Source organism: Sceloporus occidentalis, unplaced genomic scaffold, assembly GCF_023333645.1.
Source record: "Sceloporus occidentalis isolate IW3139 unplaced genomic scaffold, rSceOcc1.0.p SCAF_5, whole genome shotgun sequence".
NCBI lineage: Eukaryota > Metazoa > Chordata > Lepidosauria > Squamata > Phrynosomatidae > Sceloporus > Sceloporus occidentalis.
In genome coordinates this window covers 80916828-80943908 of record NW_028316985.1, presented here as the reverse complement: position 1 = coordinate 80943908, position 27081 = coordinate 80916828, and the positions used below count along the sequence as shown (strand labels likewise).

The following is a 27081-nucleotide window of genomic DNA, read 5'->3' as shown; positions in this document are numbered from 1 at the left end:
TGTTCCATTTTTTATTAGGGACACCATTTTGCTGTGTCATTATACTTAATGGGACTTGAGCATACACGGATTTTGTTATACACGGGGGATCTTGGAACCAAACCCCAGCGTATAACAAGGATCCACTGTATTATACTATTCATAGGTGAATTGCATCTTCTATTCTGCAAAGCAGTGAAAAATATTCCTCCTTTCCAGTTTGATTCCAATTTTCTAATTCTGGGTAAAGCAAAACAATCTTTCTACAAGAAGATTAGTAAAGTTCAAAAGGTATTTCAGAAAATTCTTTTTCCCTTCAGATTCCAAAACACTTGGAGGATGAACTTGTTCAAACTCAGTTTAAGGTAATATTTGCCTTGCGCTTACCTCATCAGATGTACTATTGGCACATCTCTCTGTTTGCTTTGGAGAATAACTAGGTGACTGGCTGCTTAGCTGAGATCCATAACCTGGAAGGAAATAAACTCTATTTGTAAGAAGAAACCCTTAAAGCATCCACAAATCTTTCTGAAACAATGTTGACTCTTTGTGTAAATAGACAAAAAATATTTCTCAATAAATTACTGCAGTGAGGTGTTAAATTATGTTGACTTTCTGCTGCCCATGTATATATTGCATAATTAGCCAAGACTGTAACACTGTTCATTTTAAGAAGCACAAAAATGTGTCCTAGACCATCTTGTAAAATTCGTATCTCTACCCTTACCCTTTCCTACCTTACTACATAAATTAGAAAGGTCAGATGGAGATTTCTATCCACATTCACTTAAACACAAGCAGAATAGTCTGTGCAACCAACATCCTCAATAAAGCAGGGTTTCCAGTTAAACAGAGGGATCTGCTTGCATTCAAACAAGTCTAACCTTCAGATAAAAAATAAAGGGTGGGTACAATGGCTATGAATTTTGTGGGTGGAGTCAGCAAATGCCCCCTTCATACAAACACATACATACAGGTAAATACAGACAAAAAGTAATAATTAAAATATCTGGATTTAACAACAATTTAAAACATACCCATTAAAATGCAAGAGATAAAACAGTATACAGTTGGCCCTTGTTATCCGCTGGGATTTGGTTCCAGGACCCCCCGTGGATACCAAAATCCGTGGATGCTCAAATCCCATTAAATATAATGGCATAGTAAAATAGTGTCCCTTATATAAAAGGGCAGAATCAAGGTTTGCCTATGGGAATTTGTATATTTTTAAAGTATTTTCAAGCCGTGGATGCTTGAATCTGTGGATAAAAAAATCTGTGGATAAGGAGGGCTGACTGTAATACATTTCCATATTAAACGCCCTTTCCTTGTGAACAATTGGTTTTCAAAACCTTTCTGGAATAATCAAGTATTTTCCTCCTCAGTGAAGGAAACAAGGAAGAGAGTCTGTCCAGTCTTCTGAAGAAAGGAGTTCCTGAGCCTAGAGCACCCATTGAGGAAGCCCAGCTACACATTCTCACCAGATGTGTGTGAGAGAGAGAGTGTGGCAGAACCAAGAGAAGAGTCTCCCAGTAAGATCTCAAAGCCTGGGCAGGTTCACATGGGAAAACATGATCCTTCAGATATCCTGGACCATGGTCAAATAGGGCTTTACAGGTCATAACCTGAATTGTGCCCAGAAACAAACTGGTAGTTAAGAAGCTGTCATAACAAGGGAGCCATGTGCTCCTTGTAACCAGCCCCAACCAATAGTCTGGCCATAGCTCTTTTGGTCAGCTGAAGTTCTGACTCCATCTCAGATCATGTTATGCTAACCAAAACAGGATATACCTGAAACACATGCTGTTATGCCCACACCAGACATATCCAGGAAAAGGTGCAGCTGTTACATTAGCAACAACTGTGAAAATGGCTTCCTCTGATTTAGGTGAAAAGGAGATATAGAGCTGGATGTCTTGATCATACTGACCCCAAAACTTCAGACAACCTCTGCCAGTGGTACTGAGTATGTATTAAATAGTATTTACTGTATTTGACATGTGTTATCTCAATTGTTGTAATTAAAATATTTATATCTTACCTTACATAAAAAGATCACAGAGCAATATACAGACAACTCAATTAAAAATAATTTAAGACAATAAGGACTTAATCAAACAGTTTAAAAGCATATTAAACAATTTAACCATTAGGAAAAAAAGTTAAAACAGTTTAAAAGCCACCTACCTGTACAGTGTTGTTTTTTTTTAGGGGGGGGGGGAGCATCACATTCCCTCTCCACAAAAGGCTTTAATAAGAATATGTTAATCTGACAGCAAAGTGAAGCAATCCTCAGTGTCAACTAGACCTCCAAGGGGGAGGGCATTTCATAACCAGACAGCCTCTCCCATATCCTCCCACAATGTATTGCTCCCAATGGTGGCACTCAAAGAAGAATCCCTCAGCAGACCTCAGTCCTAGGGCAAGCATATGTGGAGAGGGGCATTCTTTCACTTATCAATATCCCTAACTGCTTAAGGCTTTCAATGGTACCACCATGAGCAACTTGAATTCAGACTGGAAATACATAAGCAGCCACGGCAATTCTTTTAAAACCCATGCTATATGGTTTCTGTAAGAGGTTCCCATTAGTAATTAAGCTGATGAATATTGCATTAATTGCCGCTTCTGAACATCTTCAAGAGCAGCCCCACGTAGAACACATTGCAGTACTCTAATTCTAATCTGGTTATCCACGTCTCAGAAGGTTCACAGATGGCGAGCCAGTCAAAACTGGGCACAGGCACTCTGAACCACTGATTCAGTCTGGGACTCCAGAGATACAGATGGAGTCTTTCAGGCCATCTGCTTGCTGTTTTGGTAAAAATGCACCCATCCTGGGCAGGTTCCTTACCCAAATCCAGGACCTGGGAACCACTAATCCACAGATACTTCATTTTACCAAGATACAGCTTCGGTTTCATGGTTGTCACAGAGCCCAATACAGCATGCAGGCACTGGTCCAGCACCTGCACAGTCCCAGCCAGCACCAATGACAAGGAGAAGTAGAATTGAGTGTAATACATACACTGATTGATCCAGCCCTCAAAGTCCTAGTAACTTCACCTAGCAATTTTATATAGACCAGGAATGAGCAATTGCTGGGGGATTATGGGACACTTTGGCCACATATGATGGATGATTGCACTCTCCAACACCTACTCAAATTTTAAAACTTGTAAAACCACTGGTTTCACTGAAAAGCCCATGTATGCTTTCTACATGGCATGTGGGACAATTTCACCAAGTGGAGTCGTTCCTCAACTAGGAAGTAAACTGGAAGTCAACTTCTGTCTTACTTCTTGGATGAATAAAGGACCCTCCTGGGATTAAAAAGGTCCAGGAGGCACACATGGCAAAACTGCCCCCCATGACCCCAGAAGGGACAGAGGGGCATTATTCTATATAAATAAAAATGTAAATGTTTGTTTGTTCAAAATCTTAAATCTCCAAAAGTTCTTCAGCAATTGCTTTGAAATTTTGACACAGTGTTCCATTCGAATACACGCATGTTTTTAAATACCTAATATGCTTTTATATACCTACTATTATATAGATGTCACACCTGTGACAGGTGAAAATATGTGGTTTTTTAAAAAACAGCGCCATCTGTTGGATATAACAGCAACACACCCCAACGGATAGGCCATCTCAATTTAAGAGATTGCAATTCCCAATTTGATTGGCATTTGCAATCACCATCAACAAAGCTCAGGGCCAATCTTTAGAATTGTGCAGTCTAGATCTAGACACGGATTGCTTCTCACATGGACAATTATATGTTGTGTGTCGTAGAGTCAGCAAGCCAGACAATCTCTATATCTACACAGACAATAGAACAACAAAAAATATTGTACACACACAAGCATTGCGAAATTAAATATTTTAGAAACACATGCTTTCTCTTTTCTTTCTTTTCTATTTAACCAGACTGAACCACAGCAATGTGTGGCCGAGTCCAGCTAGTTAGTATTAAAATGCAGAAGAAAAGGGCCCTGGCAAACTCCAGGGGCCTCCAAGACAGCCTCAGGAGGCTATTGGTTGTTGGCCATGTGAGAACATTGAAAACCATTTGGTGAAGACATTTGGGAGTGACTCAAATATAAACAAGATGTATTCTGATTTCATTGACCCTTACATTATAGTTTCTTTTTCTAAAAAAAATATAGACAGGACAATTAAGTTGAGTGAGAAATCTAAAAGCAGTACTAACCGTTTTCCCCACTTTGTGTTGAATGCTGATCGTAATAACTGCAGCTTTCTTTTTCTGTCTTTAACAAAAATTGAATACCATGTTAGTCTAAGTTAACATGCCATACATATTTTTTTCTTTGGTTTGCCTTCCTGTCTTTTGGGATCCCGTATGTGACATCAGTAATTCACTAATAAAAATGACCTCTTCTTTCTTTACATCACAGCACTTTATAAATAAAGGTTAATAATAATAATAATAATAATAATAATAATAATAATAATATCAGGGCCTGCCTTATTTTCATAGTAAGCTAGACCACAAAACCTTTGCTGAATTATATTCTCTTGTTTACAATTGAAAGAATTGCAACACAATCCAGTGGGTGCAGTTCAGAGTTCAGGGACCATGCTCCCCACACTTACTTTTCATATGGTTTCACAGACTTTACTAATTGGAAGAAGGGTTTCTGCTCTGGCAGCCACAGAAGAACATATTGCCTGCTGCTACTCAGACTGGAGTGGAGGAAGAGCAATAGGCTACTTCTCCTACAGCCTGTGGTATACATGATTCTGCTCCAAGAGAAAGGAACAGCTGAAGAATTTATGAGAATAGCTGGGAAGCTGCCATCTGTCTTTTGAGCTAGTTGCCTCCTCTGCCTAGTGATAGAGCCATCCCTGACAAGGACACACAACATGAAATAATCCTCACTTCTTTTGCATCTATTTGGATCTTGTGCAGCATTGAAAGTATATTAACATGGCTTCAGCACTTTAACACACACTACAACAGTATAATATTTTTACCTCTTCAAGTGCAAAGATCTGCAAATGATTCAAATTTGATTCTGTCAGTCCATCTTCCCTGCTGAGAAACAAAAGGCTGGGATGAATAGATTATTTCCACTGCAATTCACCAAATAAAAATGAATATTGCTGTTGTCATGGTACCATATGGTGGTTACAACTGAGCTGTTTGAACCAGCACTGAACAATTAGAGTGTACAGACCAGCATCTTTGGCCAACCGAGTCTGGGCATGGTGTCCACACGATGCATGCTCCAACTTCGCCCCCAGGCCAGTGTGACATTGCACACCGCACCACATGATGGGCGGTGTCACGACGCTCCTCTGGCACTGCATCTACATAACTCAGTGCCAAAGGAGTGCCAAAAAGCCATGGCACCAGCGGCTATGGTGCCTTTTCTGTGGCGGAGAAAAGAGCTGCTTTTTGCAGCTGCTTTTTGTGCTGCAGAAAGGTGAGATCGGGGCCACAGTGTGCAGTTGCCGCAGCCCCAATCTGGCTCTAAAAGGGGTGGCTGCAGGCTGCCCTTTACAAGCAGTCTGTATAACCCCTTAATTAGAAGGTACCTTTCATTAGTATTCCCTGAATAGTTGACCCCTTTTGAATAGTGGTGACCCTGGTAGGACAATATTATGCTACTATTCTATGCTCCACTGTAGTAAACATTAGAGGAAGAAGATACTTTACGCTATGAAACTTCAAGGCAACTGGGCCAGTCTACTGTAATCATGAAATAAATGCTCAGGCATTAGTACAAATCTCTTGCATCTAAGCTGCATTTGCTTCCAGTAGACAAGTACCTTTTCTTTTCCCATGCTCAAATATAGCTGCTGAATAAAGTTGTCCCTCCCCGTTCGTGGACTTGGGATCCACGATCTTCATTACTTACGGACGGCAAGTAGCAAGGGAATAAAATGGCATGTGCACCCATTAAAATCAATGTGTCCCCAATATCGGCATTTTTTTGATTCTTGGGGAGGGGGGTTCCAGAACGGTTCCCCCATGAATTGGAAAGGACTATGATAATAATAATAATAATAATAATTTTTATTTATATCCCGCCTTTCCAATTGCATGATCAAGGCGGCTTACAAGACAAAAAACGATAAAATACAAGTAAAACATCACAATATAAAAAGTTTAAAAACATCATTACTAGGGGTAGGAATGGGAATCTATACAAATCACAATTCACTAGGGGCAAGAAAAAGACAATATATTGCACTAATCCGGGGTCGAAAAACAGAGGGCAAGGAGCAGAGAAAAAACACTATTACCTAAAGTGAAAAAGCCAACTGGAATAGATGCGTTTTTAATTGTTTCTTAAAAGAAACTAAAGATGCAGAGGAACGGAGCTCTACAGGGAGCTTATTCCACAATGAGGGGGCGGCGATAGTGAAAGCCCTCTGTGAGGTCCTCACCAAATGGGATTTAGGGACCTCTAACAAATTGGTCCCAGATGTTCTGAGTGTGCGGGGCGGATTGTATGGGGAGAGGCGGTCCTCCAAGTACCCTGGGCCCAAGCCATTTAGGGCTTTATAGGTCAAAACCAACACCTTGTATTGAGCTCGGAAGCGAATGGGTAGCCAGTGGAGATCTTTTAAAATAGGTGTTATGTGGTCTGTCCTGGAACTACCAGCGACCAGTCTGGCTGCCATATTCTGCACCAATTGAAGCTTCCGGGTTTGGTACAAGGGTTGCCCTATGTAGAGCGCATTGCAGAAATCCAATCGAGAGGTTACCAAAGCATGTACAACAGTTTCAAGGTCCCGACGGCCCAGGTAGGGGCGCAGCTGGCGTATCAGCCGAAGCTGATAACAAGCACTCCTGATCGTCGCGTCCACCTGAGATGTCAGATGAAGCGACGAATCAAGGAGTACTCCCAAGCTGCGCACCGAGTCCCTCAAGGGGAGCGTGACCCCATTCAGGACAGGCTGACAAATCTCACCACCCGGAACCGAGGGACCTATCACCAGTACTTCCGTTTTCCCTGGATTCACACTGAGTTTGTTCTCCCTCATCCAGCCCATTACCGACGCCAAGCAGGCATCTAGAGGAGAGATGCCATCCTTAGTTACTGCATCAGTCGGAGACACAGAGAAAATTATTTGGGTGTCATCAGCATACTGATAACACCGCGCCCCGTGTCTCCGGATGATCTCTCCCAGCGGTTTCATGTAGATGTTAAAAAGCATAGGGGATAAAATCGCTCCCTGAGGGACACCGGATGTAAGTGCCCTCTTATCGGAGCGACAATCCCCCAGCTCCACCATCTGGAATCTACCCGAGAGGTAGGACCGGAACCACTGCAAAGCAGTGCCCCCGATACCCAACTCCCCCAGGCGTTCCAGAAGGATACCATGGTCGATGGTATCGAAAGCCGCCGAGATGTCCAAGAGCACTAACAGGGACACGCTTCCCCTGTCCATGCTCAGACGGAGGTCATCAACTAAGGCGACCATGGCAGTCTCAACTCCATAGCCCGCCCGGAAGCCAGTTTGAAATGGGTCCAGAAAATCGGTGTCATCCAAGATCGATTGAAGCTGGAAGGCGACTGCTCTCTCGATCACCTTCCCCAAAAAAGGTAGCAGCGAGATGGGCCGATAGTTGTTATGAATCAGGGGGTCTAAGGAGGGTTTCTTGAGCAAGGGTTTAACCACTGCCACTTTCAATTTAGATGGAAACTGACCCTCTCTTAGAGAAGTATTAATGATGCGGTGCAACATAGTCAGCACCGCATCTCCCCCCTGAGCTGCCAACCATGAGGGACAGGGATCAAGAGAGCACGTCGTCTTCCTAACGCTTCGAAGGATCTTGTCCACTTCATCGGTACTAACAAACTCAAAGCGATCCAGTATAACTGGGGCCACGGATGCTTCGGACGCCTCTCTTACAGGACCTGCATAAATACTGGCGTCAAGATCAGCCCTGATCTGAGAGATTTTATCCGCAAAGAAGTTATTAAAATCATCACAGCAGGCTTTAGATGGTACCAGAATAGGGCTCAGGGAGGGAGGGAGCTGAGTCAGCTCTCTCACAACCCTGAACAGCTCTGCTGGACGCGACTCTGCGGACGCAATACGTGCAGCATAGAACGAATTCTTAGCTGCACCTATTGCCACTCCATAGGCCTTCAAATGAGAGCGGAGGAGTGTCCTGTCAGATAAACGCTGATGTCTTCGCCAGTTACGCTCTAGTCGTTGCACAGCCCGCTTCCTTACTCTAAGATCTTCCGTATACCATGGTTGTTTATTAGGAGCAGGCCGGTAAGGACGCTTGGGAGCGACACTGTGTATAGCCCTGGACAGGTTGGTATCCCAGATATTAGCCAGGGCATCAACAGAATCGCCGTCAGAACCAGTCGCATATCCCTCTAGGGCTTCTTGGAACCTTTTGGGTTCCATCAGCCTTCGAGGGTGGACCATCCTAATGGGTCCGCCACCCCCGGGGGAGCTTGAGGTAGAAGATATGACTGTACTGGTGCTTCTCACATGAAAAGAAACCAGAAGGCAGAAGCATAACAGGGTAGCTCTTAAGGAGCCCAGGAGTAGGGAGATTGCACGCCTGAGGCCACATGGTACCCTTTTTGTTTTGGGGCCCTTGATCCTTGCAGAATCACTGGACCTTTCCTTTTCTGTCCCAGAATAGCATTTCACCTTTGGAAGAGCATTTCCACCTTTGGAAATGAAATGAATGAATAAATAAGAGGTTACAGGAACCCCTCTGCAATATTTAACATCAAGAAATACCAATTCTTCAAAACCAGTGTTGACTTCCAGCCACATTCACTTTTATTTTCTTCATTTTAAGGGGAATTTTGTCAGTCCTTGAGTTCCCAAGAGGGTTTTAGGTTCATACAATTGGCCCCTGGACCTGCCACGTTTGCCTACCCATAGTTTAGCTTGCAGGCATATATTTCATCAGGATTTCTTGATGTTTATCATCTTTAATGCTGTAGACCCATACAGTTCTCCTAAGGCAAATACATACTAGCTGCATAGTAACCTTGGGAAACACCACGTGTCAGTAAAGGCATATATCTATTACATTTTACTATATGACAGCTGTCACTAATTGACTGCCTTTGAGAAGGTTCTCCATACCTCACCTATCATTTGCAAGCTGACTGATACAGATCACAGGGCTATTTGATCAAGATCTCTTGATATTTATCCACCAGATCACAGGGCTCTTTGCTGATCACTTTTTCTAAACAGGAAATTGGAACTGGAGGCCCTGAATGGCAAACTAGATTAGGACAAGGACAAGCCAGATTCCATCACATCTCCACTTAGCCAAAAAGCTCACTGATTGACTTTGAGCCAGACTAGTTTATTCCACCAGGTTGTTAAGTGAGAGAATTGGGGGAGCTGAGCTGTATGTTACCCTGTGCTTCTTGAAGAAGGGGTATTCTTTATCTATATCTACACAATAAAAGAAACTATCTGTGAGTCTGTGTCAGCCATAAATCATTGGGATATAATGAGTTATAATAATGCCATTATTATATAATGACAACAGTGGTGTTGTCCTCTGAGTTGCAGTGCCAAGTTTCATGCTGAAATTCCAAACAGAGGGGTTTATCACACAGAAGCAAATTGCTTAAATCCTGTGCAGAAATGGGATTTAAAAGTCTGAAAAGAGAGCTGTTTTTCAGACATGTTTGTGTAAAGGAAAAATAACGCAACATTAACCTGAATGGAAAGTTGCCAAACCCACTCCTTTTTATTTTTGGAAGTCCTTGAAAGTAAAAAGTAGCGGGTTTTGGCAACTTTCCATTTGGGTTATTTTCACGTTATTTCTCTTTCACACAAACGTCATCTGAAAAACAACCCGTATTTGCGGGGGTTTTCTACTTTCTGTCCAGGTTAACCCCGAACATCATGTTCACTTTAAATCTGGTTTCTGCCTCAGTGTGATAAACTCCAGAGATTCAGTAGAAGCAAAGAAAGACAGCCAGGAAATACTGATAGATGCCTCAACCTTCTACAGTTGGGTTTTGTTTATTTGTTTGTTTGTTTGCTTGTTTTGGCTGTTGGCCAAGTTTCAGTGACCGATTTCAAGTCAAAATTACAAATCAGGGGATTCTTTGGAAGCAAAAATAAAAGAATCTGTCATAATTCAGAAAACTGTGGCATGCACTACAAAAATTAACTGAATGTTAGTTTTGAGTTGAAATTGCAAACAGGGGGTTCCCATAACCAAAAGGGGAGCCTGCCATAGCTCATCAAGATTATTTTAAAGGCAACAAAAGAACAGAAGACTGTTCTTGGCATTTTATTACTAAGATTCCTGAGGCAAGGAAAACAAGAGAGGGCTAAGATTCTACTGCTAAGATTCCTGATGTTTTAAAAGGGGGCAGGAAATGGGGCAAGGTCCTCTAAAGTGGTAAGATTCCTGGAATTAAAGGGGGGAGTGTGGGGAAAGGAGGCTACATGGAGTATTAGATTTGGACTCACATACTATGGCATAAACCTCTCCTAGTGATAAATAAAATACTGTACAAATAATGTTAAGACTCACCATTTTTTAAAATAGTTCTGTATTGTTTCTGCCACCTTCATATTTTTGTTTTTGTTTTCAAATACTCCTAAAAGTTAAAAAAAAGGCTTCATTATTATTTTGCACTAAGGCAAATGTTTCCATAATGACAATTTATTAGAACTAAATAAAGCATGTTTTATAAATTAATGATATACACATTCAGGATATCCACCTGGAAAAATTTCTCCATTAATTTCTGTAGTGGGGCTTGATCCATGTGCTCAACAACCACACTGCTGAAATGAATGTGAACTTACTTTCCTGAAGAAATTATATGCATGTACACAAAATGCCACACTGCTTGCAGTCTGGGATGTTGAGAGGAGGAATCCATACAACTTGGGGTTTCTCCCATCACCAACCAGAGACAGACAGGAAAGTGACATGTGATCTTAGAAAAAAGCCAGTTGGCTCTGTCTGGTGCAATTATCTTCTCTTAGGCAGTTCCTTTCATAGCTAACCTCAGGAAGGAGAGGTAAAGAAACAGAAAGAAAACAGGTATATCCAGATCATTGCCACCACCTACAATTAAGTGAAACAAATGTTTTTTAAAAGTTTTAAAAGGTGTTGGCGAATGCAATCATCCATCATATGTGGCCAAGATGTCCCATAATCCCCCAGTAATTGCCCATTCCTGGTCTATATAAAATTGCTAGATGAAGTTAATTAGGAATTTGGGGAATGGATCAATCCAGAATATACCTTCATGGTAAATAAGCACTATAACATTCTCTTGACTGGTGGGAAGAGGAATCAATACAACTTGGGACATACCCAAGCTTCCTAAGAAATCCCTGGCTGGGAGTGATAATGCAAACTTGAAAAGGTTTGAGAAACTTCGGTAGTGACCTGGAATGAAACCTGGCCCAGAGTACTATCTGACAGTGAAACCATGAGTCTAGGTGGGCGAGTGACATCCCATCAGCAACTTTCAGAGAACAGTTGGCTTGCCTCAGATGCTAAATTTGTTTTTCTTTCCTCTACAAGGAACCTTGATATCACTTACACAGAAATTGATGATGACTTGAGAGGGGATGAGGTGTCTCTTCTTTGTATTGATCAGTCTCATTTGTGGAGACTGCAGGCAGGAAATGGAAAATGAGTGTCCTGAGGGCATCATGGAATTATGTGGAACAAGGTAGGCTTTCATTTGCAATGAAAGTGGGCTTCCGTTTACAATGCAGTGGAGGGAAAAGAAAGTTTTATCCTTAGCCTGAACTCTTGATTCAGCAAGGTGCAGTTTCACTACCCAAACTTAATGGATCTCTCTGCTTTTTCTGTGTGCATCTGTAGTCATCATAAATTCATATGGGGCACTACTCCTCAAGGGACAATATTACCCTTAGAAATTAATGGCATGGCATCCACCACCTGGGTACCTCCACATCCCCCAAAGGCTCACTATAACACAGAGTCTCTTCTATTGCTCTCATGAACAACTCTTATTAACAAAAGACATTTAGCTAATTATATCAGTGTGCTTCTTTAAATATGCAAAAGCTTGACTCACAATGTGTTTGTTCTTTGCATCAGAGAAATTTACCTGTATTTTTAACATCTATAGTATTCCCTTGTCGATCTGTACATATTACATTATTTCTTTCTTTGAGATAGTAGTCTTTCATTTGATTCTTAATAGTCTTTTGGTTGACTGCATTTAAGCTTTGGCTGTTAGGGAATAAAATCTGCTCTGGAGCTGTGAAAATACCTTGGAGATCTCTTTCAGCAGAATATCTTTGAACAGAACATGTCATCTCATGCATTTCTTCATTATCGTAAGGGCCATGCATACTAGATATTTGATTTGCATCCCCTGAATCTGTAAATAGCTGATCAAGGATTGCTTTTTTAGCAAAGGAATGACAAGACTGTGAAACAGGGATAGTCAGAAACTGTTGATTCTTCTCTTCAAATAGTGTTGCAATAGGATGGGAGCTTTCTCCTTGGGTATCCTTTAAGGTGTCTTCTTGGTGATTGCTTCCAAAGTCTGTATCAGCAGTGAACTTGGGAGACTTGCTGAATATGTTACTATATTCTAGACTTTAGGGCACAAGTGAGGAAAAGGTGATCAGTTAAACATAATAGGCAATGTATAAACTACTCAAATTGCCCTACCAGTTTGAATATACATTTTAGAAGTGCACTTTTCAAAACATTCTTCCCTCTTGTATTCAATATCTCTTTCACTGACCCATTATATTACCCTTTAGAAAACCCAATATTAAAGGTTCAGGATACTCTGATAGTGTCATATTCTAGATTCCTTTTGGGATGAAAACGGGGATCCTGCTCCATTCTCATTTAGAATAACATGGAATTTATTGTTTTATTCAGACAGCTGTGACTAACCAGTCCAGCCACTGTATGTCACTGCTGCTCCACTGCAGTGGACTGAGTAGCAGGGGAGGAGGAAAATAGAGCACTTCTGTATGAAAAACACAAGGAAATGCTACATAAAGGTACCCAATGGACCATCGTGTAAACTATCAGAGATTCCTGAAACCATGCTTGGAACCAAAAGAGCTCAGAAATAACATGAATATTTTAAAATACATTATCAATGAATTATCAAGAGGAGACAGAATGTGTTTGAAGCACGAATACCTGCAGTTTTATTTGTCCAAAGTATAGGTTAATAAAAACCAACAACTGAGAGAATGCCACACTGGATCATATGAATAAACAGTTCATATTGTTTATATGATCAGCTAGCTTAGATTTCAGTTTATAAGATTTGGTTTATTAGCCAGTTTGGACCCTCTTTGATGATAGAGCTAATTCACAAATTAAGCATAGCCATTTATCAAAGAGCTTTCTATATTTTATACGCAGATAAATCAAGCATCATGAAATTTGCTCCCACAGTTCCACCTGGGAATGAGGTTTAATGGCATGGCAGCCTGATAAATCACCTAAGCAAAGACATATGTTGGGTGAAAATTGCCACAACTCTATACAGCAGTGGTAGGCAACCGTTTTGAGCCGGGGGCCGGGTTGCTGTCCCTCAGACAACTGGGGGACTGAAGCCAAAAAATAAATAATTAAATATTTTTTAAAAAATTTAAATAAATAAATAAACCGGGACAAATGTAGGACAACATTTTCAAATGGTGGACACTTTTTTAAAAAAAGTGGAGGACACGCAAAAAAAATTGCTGATTTTTAAAAAAATGTTAATATAAATGCATGTTTCTGAGGCGTCTATAGACAATTGCCCCCCTTGCCCCTGCTCACGAGAGGCCAAAGGCCCCGGCGGCAATCGGCAGCAGGACCGAGCTGGGGCCGGTCCCAAGGCCTCACCGGGCTGCATCCGGCCCGCGGGCCACAGGTTGCCTACCCCTGCTATACAGGATTGATATGATGCAGAGCAAGTCTCCAGCCACTAACAAGTCTAAAAACTGGACTATACCCCACCCTTCCAAGACCACATGCTGGGGGCGGCTCATTGTGAGTGACAGGAATGTTGGACCCATTAATGCAAGCAGCTGACATAAGCACAGCAACTCCCACCAACTGAATGAAACGCCAGTCCACAAGCTAGGCTGAAGTCTTTTGGCTTCTTTCTGATTGGGACTCCATGTTTGGTGGGAGTGAGATGCCACATATCCACACACACACACACACACACACACACACATTGATATGGATCCTGCTCAGTATCTTCAGCCATTGGTTTCCCATGAAACAACTCAGCAGAAAACCTTTATTAACAACTCAGCAGTAGACTTCTTCTCCCAAATTTGTTCCTGCTACTCCATGCTCCCCATCCCCCAACAGCAACCTATATTTGTTTATTGGTCCTCTGCTGTGCCACTCAGACTCATGAGGCTACACAGCATTCTGGATGCCACCAGCCATAATACATGATGATGGTAAGGTCTCCTTTCTCCACCTAAGGATGCCCAGTTAGCCAAGCACTAGGGCTTAAGACTACACCTGGTTATGGAATCAGAATCACATCTACTTGTTCAGCTTATGTGGGTTGAGATGACTGACTTACACTGAATCACCATGTTTTCACACTGACCTAAGTATGTAACACTTTCTGTGTTTAGGTCTCAGCCATGCAATCATACACTGCAAATCTGGAATGGTGACTTTTTCCCCTTAGTTTTATTGTTTGCTATCTCTGATAATTGTTTCATTGTTTTTATTTTATATATTAAATCATTATTGGGGCGTCAATAAGGCAATCAATGTGCATAGTAGAAACAATAATAAAAATGGTCAGTTTCAGCATCAAGACACTGTGTGCAATGGGCTATATGAGTTTAGGAAATCATCAGCTAAACATCATCTATCAACCCACCATCTAATGATTGACATGGAATACTGTTCCAGGGAGGATGGCAGATGGGCAGGTATGGTCTTGATATGCTCAATATTACATAGCTAGGGACATTGGCATAGGGTTTGACTGAAAGTATGTTATAGGTTGGAAAAAGAAATCTTGACTTTGAAAAACACACATGGGAAACCCAAAAACAATTCAATGCAAATTTTATCTTCAAGGTTACTAAAACAATAAACATAATACAATCAACCACTGTGGAAGCCAGCTTTGATTTGCAATGCAGGAGCTATCCTTACCCATTCATCTGCTGGAAAGAGAGGTCAACTGATCTATCTGCATTTCGTTCATTGAAACCTGTTTGCCTGTATCCTGCCTTAGAAAGCCAAAGATCTTCACATTTAGTATTTGTTAGCTGAGAAGCTTGTAGGCACTGTCAACAAACAATAGAAACACTTGGCAAGAAATAAAAGATGTCTTTGGCTTAATTGCTTAAACAATGAATAGTTGCAGTGATATTACTGTTTTTCTCATTGACTAGGCAGTAAACTAAGTCAGTATTCTTGGGAATCCCATCCTCAGAGAGTTTCACCAGATGCTTGCACTACTTTATTTTCAGAGCAATGTATCTTCCCAACCATTTTAAGAACTGTGTTTAGGGTTTTTAGATCACAGTGCTCTTCTGTATTGCTGCTGGTTTTTATATGCTGTAGTGTTTCTATTTTTGCTGTTGGTTTTATTATGTGCTGTGTATAGTCACTGTTTATTGTGAGTAATTTTTTTTTTATGTTTTGTACACCACCCAGAGAACTTTTGTTATTGGGTGGTTTTAAAACACAATAAATAAAAGCCTGTCATCTAATGGAAACTTTGAGTAGTATATATTGATTTGCTCTATGATGTGTTCATTTATGGATGCTGTTTTAAAATGACACTGATGTTTTATGATATTTATAAACTTACATGTCGCCTTTAGTACTATTTTGGGAAAGACAATTGATAATTACTACAGTAATTAGTAGCTATCACTTGTCTTTCCCAACAGAGTGTTAAAAGTTTGACTCATGGTATTTTACTTTTATTATATAGTAAGTATACAATTTATAGAAGTCAATATGACACAAAGTTTTATTGTACCTGCTCACACGGGAAACACTCTAAAAGGTATGTCTTGGACACAGTATTTAGTGCAACAAAAAGAGCTTGGTAAGAGTGCTATAAATAAAGCTTACTTGTGACTTAAAGTTCTCCTTTTCTAAAAGGTATTTCTGTCTATTTTCTATTACTTCTTGTTGCACCCTATTAAGAAAAAGAAAATGGAATAAGATAGACTGGCACACCTTCAACTCTTTTTTTAAAAAATGTTTCCTCTTCATAGTACCATGTAAAGGCATCCTATACATGTCTACTCAGAAGTCTGTCCCATTGCTTTTGGCTGTAATTCTGACCATATTTTCTAAAGAGTAAATCCCATTGAATACCTGGTATGCATAGAATTGTGCTCTTGGTGATAACTTCATGAGAGATTGCTGTGTTAAATTAGGTGCAAGAATCCCCAAATGCCTTGTGGTAATCTCAAGATTAACAAATACAGTATATTGTGGTATAACAGTCTTTCCATGAAGTTTTCATGAATCAGACCACACTGACACACTGGTTTGGGATCATCTGAGTGAACATAAAGCCTGACTATAGGGATATATATATATATATATATATATATATATATATAGAGAGAGAGAGAGAGAGAGAGAGAGAGAGAGTAAGTGAGGCCAAAAGGCCAAGCAATGGAAAAGACAGTTACTATATTATGCATAGCACAAATGAATGTAAAAGCCAAATCTGAGATAATGGTTATCTTGGCTATTTCCTCTCAGACAAATGAGGAGAATGTGACTATTCTACTAATATTAAAAAATCTTATCAAAGAAGAAAGTACAAATTCACTGTAACTCTAAATATGAGAAACATGAAATATTTTTGAACATGAATATAAAACTTTAGAAACCCCTGAGAAATGAGGACAGATCTTGCACCCCAAATCAGAGGCAGATCTTTTTCCATTGCTGAGCTTCCTATTGCAAATGGCTGAATGCATTTTCCCATTCTCCAACAACAGAGCAGATTTTTGAACATATATAATAACCCACAAATGCTTTAAAAAATCTGTTTAGGATTTTTAAAATAAAAATAAATAAAAACAATAACACAATTTTATCCTTGTTACTGTGCTTTCCACACAACTGAATCTTCAGTAATTACAACAGTGAGCAGCCTGATAAGTCAGGTACAAATACAATATTGCTACCACAAACTGCTGCTATTGGTTTCATTGCAGGCTCTGTAATCCATTCCACTTGCCCTGCAATACTTGGGGTACTTTTGAGATGGACTACCTGTACTACCATTCACTTATTAGTGCTACCTGTTTCTTTCTAAGGTTTTGGAACGGGTTGTTTATTCGCGCTGTCTTGAGTTTCTTGAAGCCAACTCCATCCTCGATCCCTTTCAGTCTGGTTTCCGCCCAAAGCATTCTACAGAGACAGCTCTCACTAAGATCTCGAATGACCTTTTACAGGCCAAGGCTAATGGCCTTTACTCTGTTCTCATCCTTCTCGATTTGTCTGCAGCCTTTGACACCGTTGATCACTTTCTCCTAACTGACATACTCTCTGACCTTGGGTTCTCAGACTCTGTTTTCGACTGGTTTTGATCTTATTTGTCTGGCAGATCTTTTGCAGTGGTTGCTGACGGTCAGACTTCTTCTCCTGTTCCCTTATCTGTTGGAGTTCCCCAGGGCTCTGTTCTGGGTCCCCTTCTGTTTTCTCTCTACACACTGTCCTTAGGAAAACTCATTAGCTCTCTTGGCTTTTCCTACCATCTGTATGCTGATGACACCCAGTTGTATCTTTCCGCTCCTGACCTTTCTCCAAGGCTTGAACAGCAAGTTTCGTCTTGCCTCACAGCTGTCTCGCAGTGGATGCGCCATTGGCGTTTGAAGCTCAACATGTCCAAGACGGAGCTTCTTGTCTTTCCTCCTAAGTCCACCCTTCAACACTCCTTTTCTGTCTCTGTGGACAACATTTCTATTCAACCAGTCCAGCAAGCCCACAGTCTTGGTTTTATCTTTGACTCTTCTCTGTCGTGTATCCCTCAGATCCAGACCACAGCCAAGGCTTGTAGATTCTTTTTGTACAATATTGCCAAAATCCAACCATATCTCTCCACCTCTACTGCCAAGATCCTGGTCCATGCCCTAGTAGTATCACGACTTGATTACTGTAACGTCCTCCTGGCTGGGCTTCCTCTTTCTCACCTCAGTCCTTTAATCTCTGTCCAGCATTCAGCTGCACGCATTATCACTTCCGCCCACTGCTCTGACCACATCTCTCCTGTGTTGGCATCCCTTCACTGGCTCCCCCTCTCTTTCTGCATTCAGTACAAGCTCCTGCTGTCAACGTTTAAAGCCCTCCATGGACTGGCCCCTCCTTACTTATCAGGCCTTCTTTCTCCTCACCTTCCCACCAGGGCCCTCCGTTCTGGTAGTCAAGGTCTGCTGTCTCAGCCCAGGATTTCCTCTGCCCCATCCCAGATTCGCCCCTTTTCACTCGCTGCCCCTCACTCCTGGAACCTTCTTCCCCCACAAACAAGAGCCATCACTTCTTTAACCAGCTTCAAAACGGAGTTGAAAACCATCCTGTTCAGAGAAGCCTTCCCAGGCATTGCATAATTGTCGCTTATTATTTGATGTTCTTTTGGTGCCTGTTTATCAAACCATTTCCTGTATTGCTATGTACTATATATGTATTATCCTACTTGAGAGTATGTATTTTCCCTGGAAGAAGATTAACCATCCATTATGAAGCCAAGCCCTCCCTCCAGTCCATCTGCCTTGGTCCAGGCCTCGGAGGTAGAGAGGAACTGCTGGACCTCTTATCCTTTCCCTCCACCACTCCCTTCTCCTTCTGTGTCATGTCTTTTTAGATTGTAAGCCCAAGGGCAGGGAACCATCTAACTAAAAAGATTGTATGTACAGTGCTGTGTAAATTTACAGCGCTTCATAAATAAAGGTTAATAATAATAATAATAATAATAATAATAAAGGCATTGTGTTGCTGTAATGCCTTTCTCTCCTTATTGTATTCTTTCCAGAAAGGAGGAGAACAAAGAAGGAAAAAAGCTAAGGGGAAATTAAGTTTGTAGAAACAAAAGGTGACATCTGCCTTCTTGTCTCATAACATTCCACAAATAAGCCAAGAAGGTTGAAGGATAAAGGCTTTGTCTGGAAGGAGGATATTTTGTTCAAGGAGGATACTGGCATATACTGTATATTTATTGCTATAAGGTTGAGTATCCCTTATCAAAAAGGCTTGGGACCAGAAGAGTTGTGTATTTCAGGTTTGTTTTGGACTTTGGAATACCTGTATTTGTATATCCATAATGAGACATAATGATGTTGGAGTGAGACTGTGGATCTGTGAAATGGCAGGAGGCATGGATTCTCAACATTTCACAGATCTCCGTATCTCTCTCCAGCTGCATTTCTGTCCAGCTTCATCTCTCTTCAGCCTTGCAGACACAGTACAAGTACATATTACTTGTGATCACTGTAAGCCACTTTGAGTCCCGATTTGGGGAAAAGGTGGGATAGAAATAACAACAACAACAACAATAATATGTTACTTTTGTTGTAGCTCAAAAAGTTTCAGATTTTGGAGTTCTTTGGATTTTAGAATTCTAGATAAGGGATATTCAACCTGCATATCTACACAGATATTCCACTGTGTCCAGTGAGACCTTCTCCCTAGTAAGTGTACATAATAATCCAGTGATCATTGATCATCAAACCTACTTAAGTATATCAGTAGTTTGACATGGAAAATAATGAAAAATTAAAACAATTATGCTATCAATGCTTATATTAAAATAAGCATTGATTGCATAATTCTAGCCAGAGCATTTTTATCCAGAACTTAATGAGTCTTACTGCCCAGCAGACTGGCACACAGGTGTATTATCAATCAGTTTTATATTATAGACTCAGGTTATTCCTATTCTTCACTAGAAAGAAATTTAGGAATCTTAATTTTTTTCCACTCAGCCTGATATTGGCACCCTCTCCAATTTCAACAAAAATAAAAGACAGAATACCATAGCCATATTGATCTCCATAATACAGTACATCAGAAAATTCCACAGCTTTATTTCAATTCAGTGAGATGAGAATGAGCCAGGCTTCTTTGACAATACTATTAAAGCATTTGTCTGGAAAACCTTCATTTCAAATATGTAATACAGTAACCAGCAGACCTGCTTGAAAAAATCTGCACCTGCAATTTTCAAGTGTATCTGTTACGGGATAGAAATCATGCAGCCCTTAATCTTGCAAAACCCAGCATTCTACTTTTTTACTATGCTGGTAATTGCAATCCTACAACATTTGGATGACCACTTGATTCCCACTCCAATCTTTCATACCTAAAAAGTAAAACATTACAATTTACAAGGTTTCACTGGAATGAAGAATATACAGTAGCTCCCACTGCAAATATACCTGTACTGGACATCATCTAAGAAAGGTTTAGATGATCTGCATTCTGGTGATTTGGGAAGTTCTACATTGTATCTTCTCAAAGTATGTTTTACTCCTCTATTAATTTCCACATGAACTGGCTTTCTGATATTGTCTATAATAAAAAGAGAAGATGGTAGTGCTTTAATTGAATTGAACAGGGAAATATAACTTAGTGCAGGGCCAAAATATTGCATTAGTTTTGTGTTATTCAGTGACAATTTACTAGTATAATGTTGTTTGTGTACTTGCCTCACAAAAGGCTTTTGATAAAGTCATCAAAGATTCATGTGCAAATTTAACTATCATGGGATTAATAAATAATAATAATAATAATAACTTTATTACGGCCATTTGGCCAGCACAATTACAAAATTCCAGTTTAAAATACAACAGGTTAGAGAATATAAACAAATTACAGTCTATAAAAAGTAAGGATAAAAAGCAATGATAGGACAGCATGATCAGGCAAACACACAACAATAAGTAGGCTGCCATCACCTCGCAGATTTTCCTTCTGATCTGCAAGTAGAAAATTTGTATAAAATTTCTCTTGTCTGCCTGGAAACTGCAGCACAATTGGTGTTATATATAAAGCACGTATTTCTGTATACAAAGAACAGCCAAAGAGAACATGATTAATATTTTCGATTTCCTCCGAGCCACAAGGACAGTATCTGTGTTCGTAAGGGATCTTTTTAAATCTGCCCTCCAGGACTGCTGATGGTAAGATGTTAAACCTTGCTGACATGAAAGCTCTTCTAAATTTCGGGACATTCAAATTCTCAAAATATTTCGCACATTTGCCAGGTCTACTGGATTCCCTAACAGGATGTAAAGTTAGTTGGCTTATATGAGTCTGGAAATCAATATCCTTGATGCGTTGAGAAATCACAGATTTTGCTTTATCATAACCTAGTACAGTTATTTCAGATAGTGAGAGTCCAAGAGATGAGAGTTTCAAGGTCAGTGTCTCCTTCCAGGGAGACAGAAAGGAGTCTGTTAGAATTAATGGCACTAAACCGATCGGAACAAAAAACATTTTGAGCCATAAATTTAATTTGCGTATCCATACACGCGCCTCAATAGATAGCATCCCTGTTTCTAGACGGAGAATAGAATTCGAAACACAATTTGGGACACCTAAAATTGTCCTTAAAAATTTGGTTTGAACTACCTCAAAGGTTGTAAAGCTACTGAAAGTACAAATCTCAGAACCGTATAATAATTGTGCTAATATCTTAATAACAAAGACTTGGAGAGCTGCTGGAATATATTGGCCTCCCTTATTATAATAGAAAGAACATAAAGCTTTAATACTTCTTTGTGTATTCATTACAGCATTTTTCTGATGTAATTTGGTAGATCCCTTGTCATGAAATGTGATTCCCAGATATTTATAAATGGACACCTGTTCTATGGGATGATCATCTAGGGTCCACTTATATCGGAGGCGGCTCCTCGAGAAGACCATTACTTTGGTCTTATTATAATTAATTTTTAGAGCATCATTTGTGCAGTAAGTTGCTAAAGCTCTCAGAAGTCTATTCAATCCTACTTTTGTGATGGACATTAGAACAACATCGTCTGCGTAAACAAGAATCGATAAAGGCTTATTTGAGAGAGTCGGGGCATGTGCTGATATTTCTGACAGGGTCGAGATCATGGAATTAATATAAAAGTTGAAAAGAGTAGGTGCTAGAATGCAACCCTGTCTTACTCCGTTAAATGTAGGAATAGGCCTTGTTGCATTGCCCTGGCTATTACAACGTATAACTACTCGAGAATTCTCGTGTAGTTTACGAATTAATATTAACAGTCGTTTGTCAATGTTGGTGGTCTCAAGCTTTTTCCATAATATATCTCTTGATATAAGATCGAATGCCTATCATGGGATTAGAGCTTGTTAAAAAACAGGAAGAGGAAAGGATCAATGGTCAGTTATCAAAATGAAGTGTGACCAGTAGGATCTCTTGACCTGTATAGACACTGATGTTTTTAAACTTGTTCATAAATTATCTGGGACAGAGATGAGCAGTTAGGTATCCAGATTTATTAATGACACCAAATGATTTAAGGTGAATAGAACAAAAACAAAAGGATATTTCCAGATTGGGAGAATTAACATTAAAATATCAATTGAGATTCAAATTCAGCAAACACAAACCAATGCATATTAGGGCAAAAAAAAAATCCCAACTTCTCATGGACATTGATGATAGGATATAAGGGCTTGAACAGACAGGCCAAAAGAAAGCTGCTTCGGGTCACTTTGGAGGTATGCTGTTTAAATTACACTCACATCTTAAGAGGCCAAAAGCTGCACCAAAGCTGTGCTCCAATCCTTAGGACTGGAGCATGGCTTTAGTGCGGCTTCTGGCCTCTTAGGATGCATGCATCATTCAAACAGCATACCTCCAAAGTGACCCGAAGCAGCTTTATTTTGGCCTGTCTGTTCGGGCCCTAAGTTAACAGGAATTGATCAAGAAAACAGTCTGGAGGTTACAGCAGAGAACTCAATGAGTTGAGCGCACTTGTGACATAAGCGACGCGCAGCGACATCTATACACTGTGTGTCGTTTACATCACTGTGGTGGGCCCCAAGTGGATGGGAGGCTGCCATTACGCCGCTGCTGTGATGTGCTAGGGTTAGGGAGTGTGCGGTTGGTGCGCGCTTCCTAACCCTAGAATTGCCGCCAGGACACCGCTTCGGGCTGGTATGTACAGGACCTACATTCATGGAGGATAGGATTTTCTGTTGATACTGCTCAAAATCAGTATATCTTTATATATCAGTTTCCGGGGAGCATATGTGGAAGCATGCTGTCACACCTATACTTCTGGGTTTTCCATGGGCAGCTAGTTGGATGCTATGTGAATAGAATGATGAACTGGAATGGTCTGATCCAGCATGGCATTTATCTACAATGGTTTACAGCTTTCGCTACGCAATATTTTTATTCCTGGTAAGTAGCCTTTCAATTAGTATTAAATGACTAATGATTTCTATTTGGCTAATACTGAGGCTGCATAAATTTTATCAACAGCCACATTTATTTTTTAATTTTAGTGGTAAGATTTATCAATTAAAATAGCTATCAAACTCACCAGTATTATCCTTCCTAGCAGAGATCTGGTTAACAACATACAGATTGAGAAGATCTAAACTGACAGCTGAGCTTTTAAGGGGAGATACTCCCAACAGCTTCATCTTTGACTTAAGTTTTTCCTTTTCAAAGAAGTCCTATTAAGTTTGAGAGAGACAAGGGAAAATCCATGTTTATGTCAGACAGAAAGAACATTACTTATATATCATCTCATAGTAATACTCAAAGTGTTTATAATTACAGTTTAGCATCTTTAGGAAAAGGAAATTTCTCTAATCTCAAAAGAGCTAGAGCCCTTCACAGGAAAAGAAGGAGGACGAGGAGGCCTGCTACTTCCTTCACATATGTGAGGTAGTGCATAGCAATGTAGCTCAGGGTGAAAAATGAGGCAATGGAGGAAGAGATGGTAGGATAATGCCATAGTTGCTCAGGTGTATATATTTATCTCTTGTGTCATCCAGTTTTTGCAAGTGTTACAGCTACTTCAAAAATGTGCAAAACTAGTGAAGAGATAAAAGTGATAGTATGAAAATATGAAGACCAACAATAGTTGTACAATACCACTTATGTCTTTGAAAGAAAAATAATTTTTCTTCAGTTTCATTAGGGAGGACATACTCTGCATTTTTATGACTGCAACTAGTGTTATGGCTTCTGGTATGCCTTTGCTCACATGCACGCATTCACTGTAACCATCCTTACCTTCTGCCGCCTTTTCTCCTTGGTAAGCATAATTCTTTTACTTGAAATTGAACAAAAAGAAAGATTCATTTGTTTTTGCATTCTTAGCATATTTATAGAAATAGTGTTATAATTTAGCATTGAATTGCTTGTAATTTCTTAGAAAATATCTATAGTAAATATTGATTGTTAAATCCTCTTCTGCAAAGTCATTAGCTAACCTTCACAGATCAGTTGAATGCATAGCTCCAAATCCAGTTACTAGTCTCAGGTAGAGTAGACATAACGAATCCATGGTATTTACCTAAGTGTTAATATTACATAAGTGTTAATTTACCATTCAGTAATTCCTTCAGTGGCTCTACTGCATTTGGGATCAGTAAATGGACTGAGACAGTAAACTGTAAAATATATTATATATCTACAAACTATAATTCTCATAATTCCATAGCATTGAGCCATGGCAGTTAAAGCTGTGTCAAATTGGATTATTTCTGCAATGTGCATGCACCCTAAATAATTTATCACTTAAACTAAGGCGTTTATCCAGTGGCTTAATAAATTGATTTACCTCTACCTGGCTTAAATCTTAATTCGGGTGGCATCCTGATATTAATGAAAGATTTTTGCAGCCTAATTTGCCACCCGAATACAGCCCCGCTTCCAGGAACACTCTGGTGGCCATTTTCTTAACTCAGAAAACTCCTGGATCTGAAAAGAGCTGCAAGGAGCGCTCCTGGAAGCGGGGATGGCCCCAGGCTGTATTCGGATGACAAATTAGGCGGCAAAAACCTTGTGATTTCTTCCTATCCCTTCTTTTCTGTGAAATGACATTTTTCTGCTTGCTGAAATATTCAAGGATGAGAACTGCTATATGTTCCAAGTATGGTGAAGGTTTTCCAGGAAAAATAGTATGCCATTCATGTGCTAAAAATGTAACCTTCAGGCCTGACAACAACCTACAACTGCAGCTTGAAGTAGTAAAACAAAGGCCCAAAACACACTGCAGAAATAATCCAGTTTGAGACCACTTTAGCTGCCCCTGGCTCAATGCTAGGGAATCCTGGGAATTAGTCCTCCAGGGAAATATATGTTGACTGACTGTATTTTGACTATATTTCAGCTAGGAAAGCTTGGATCATAAACAAAACTGAGCATGCTTTTCTCTCTCAGCCCCAAATCCCCAGTTGTAGGTTTATTTTTATTTTTGACCTGCTATATTTTATTATTTTAATGTTAATATGTGTTAATGTGTATTGTTTTCAAATTATTCTTATTAAATGTGCGCCATAGGCAGGCTTATTCTATTTTATTCTATTTTTTATGTATGTAAAGCACTGTGTAAATTTACAGCACTCTATAAATAAAGCTTAATAATAATAATACCTTCTCATACTAGTAAACACAAAACATAAAAGTGTTTTACACATTTAAGCTATAATGAATAAGAGGCAATAGAAAGATGCAGGGCTTTTATATTAAACTTGCACCAATCCATCCCAATACTGCCAATTTTTCCCCCCTATTGATTTAAAAACCAGTTCTTCTGAATGAAAAGCAAAAATTCAATGCAGTAAGAGTATTTACGTTGCTGTGAGGGGGAAAAAGCAATTTGGGCCTGTAATAATAATAATAATACTTTATTTATATTTTCCCATGTCTCCTAGATGGATCGAGGTGGGATTACAGTCTGCTAAAATACACACATCAATACTTTAAAATACATATAAAAACACACCAATAAAATTAATAACAGTTAATCTTAATAACAATCCAACTGTCGCTGCTTCAGAGGCCCTATGTCCAAAAAATAGCTGCCTATCTAGAAAGAACTACAATCCTAAATTTAAGGGGATAATACGTATTGGCTGCCCTAGTCTAGTGACTTATTTTATAACACTTTAATGTTGTTTAGCTGAGGGAAGTGGCTTTTACGTTGGCAACTTGGAAGCTTTGTTTTTAAGGATTATGAGGCCTTGTGTGCTTCACTCACCGGGAGCCTCCAACCCAGTTCATTTTATTTCGCCTGAAAATATACCATTAGAGCTGCCTATTCACAACACACTTGCAAGGTGGGCCAAAGCCCATGACTATCTGAGTGAAACCTCCGTCTAAAACAGGGGAAGGGCACTGAGGTGCTTGATGGCAAAAGCAGCCTTCTGTGGGACTTTCTGCCCCAAACTCAAGGCCTCACTGAAGCTCTCAGTAAGGCCAAGGAGGAAGCTGTCTCTGGCTGCATCCGCACTGCAGAAATAACCCATTTTGACACCACTTTAACTGTCATGGCTCGATGCTATGGACTTCTGGGGAGTGTAGTTTGTTGCGGCACCAAATTCCACAGCATTGAGCCATGGTAATTAAAATGGTGTCAAACTAGACTATTTCTGCAGTGCGGATGCATCCTCTCTTCAGCTGTTTATTTGTGTCAGGCGTCAGAAAGCAAAAGGAAGGATAGGGAAATCAGTTGGAGTAGCTGTCCTGAATCTTCAACCTTCACACTGAATTTTGCTCCCCCCTTTTTAAAATCCTATCTGAACAAGTTGTTGTTGTGAGCCTTCAAGCCATTTCCGATTTATGGAGACCCTAAAGCAAACCTATCATGGGGTTTTCTTGGCAAGTTTCTTCAGAGGGGTTTTGCTATTACCATCCTCTGAGGATGAGAAAGTGTGACTTGCCCCAGGCCAAGCCGGGATTCAAATCCTGGCCTCCAGGGTCATAGTCCAATGCTCTAACCACTACACCATGTATACATGCACACAGTTATATATGTTTTGCAACCTCCCAGGCAACCTTAGTTAACAAAGCCTCCTTTTTTAAACAAAGTTTTTTTATTATTATTTCTGCCCAACTGCCACTTTTTTTCCTTGTTCTCTATCTAGCTGGATATTTTTAGCAGCATCAGGACTGGGAC

General features: G+C 40.0%; 1 protein-coding gene across 7 annotated transcripts in view; it reads right to left on the bottom strand.

Moving 5' to 3' along the window:
• REDIC1 (regulator of DNA class I crossover intermediates 1) overlaps positions 1–27081 on the bottom strand; it is a 35714-nt gene that overhangs the window by 1090 nt on the left and 7543 nt on the right. Inside the window, exons 1-12 of one of the 7 annotated variants that reach the window (XM_089526854.1) lie at positions 26164–26746; positions 24392–24474; positions 24192–24231; positions 23491–23626; positions 20365–20497; positions 16043–16109; positions 15110–15243; positions 12063–12559; positions 10499–10565; positions 4978–5038; positions 4193–4250; positions 367–449 (exon numbers count right to left, since the gene is read on the bottom strand). In XM_089526854.1, the coding sequence (XP_089382980.1) occupies positions 367–449; positions 4193–4250; positions 4978–5038; positions 10499–10565; positions 12063–12559; positions 15110–15243; positions 16043–16109; positions 20365–20497; positions 23491–23626; positions 24192–24221 (1266 nt within the window). In that variant the 5' untranslated portion in view covers positions 24222–24231; positions 24392–24474; positions 26164–26746. The other 6 variants (XM_089526855.1, XM_089526858.1, XM_089526860.1 and 3 more) reach the window with 6 other exon arrangements.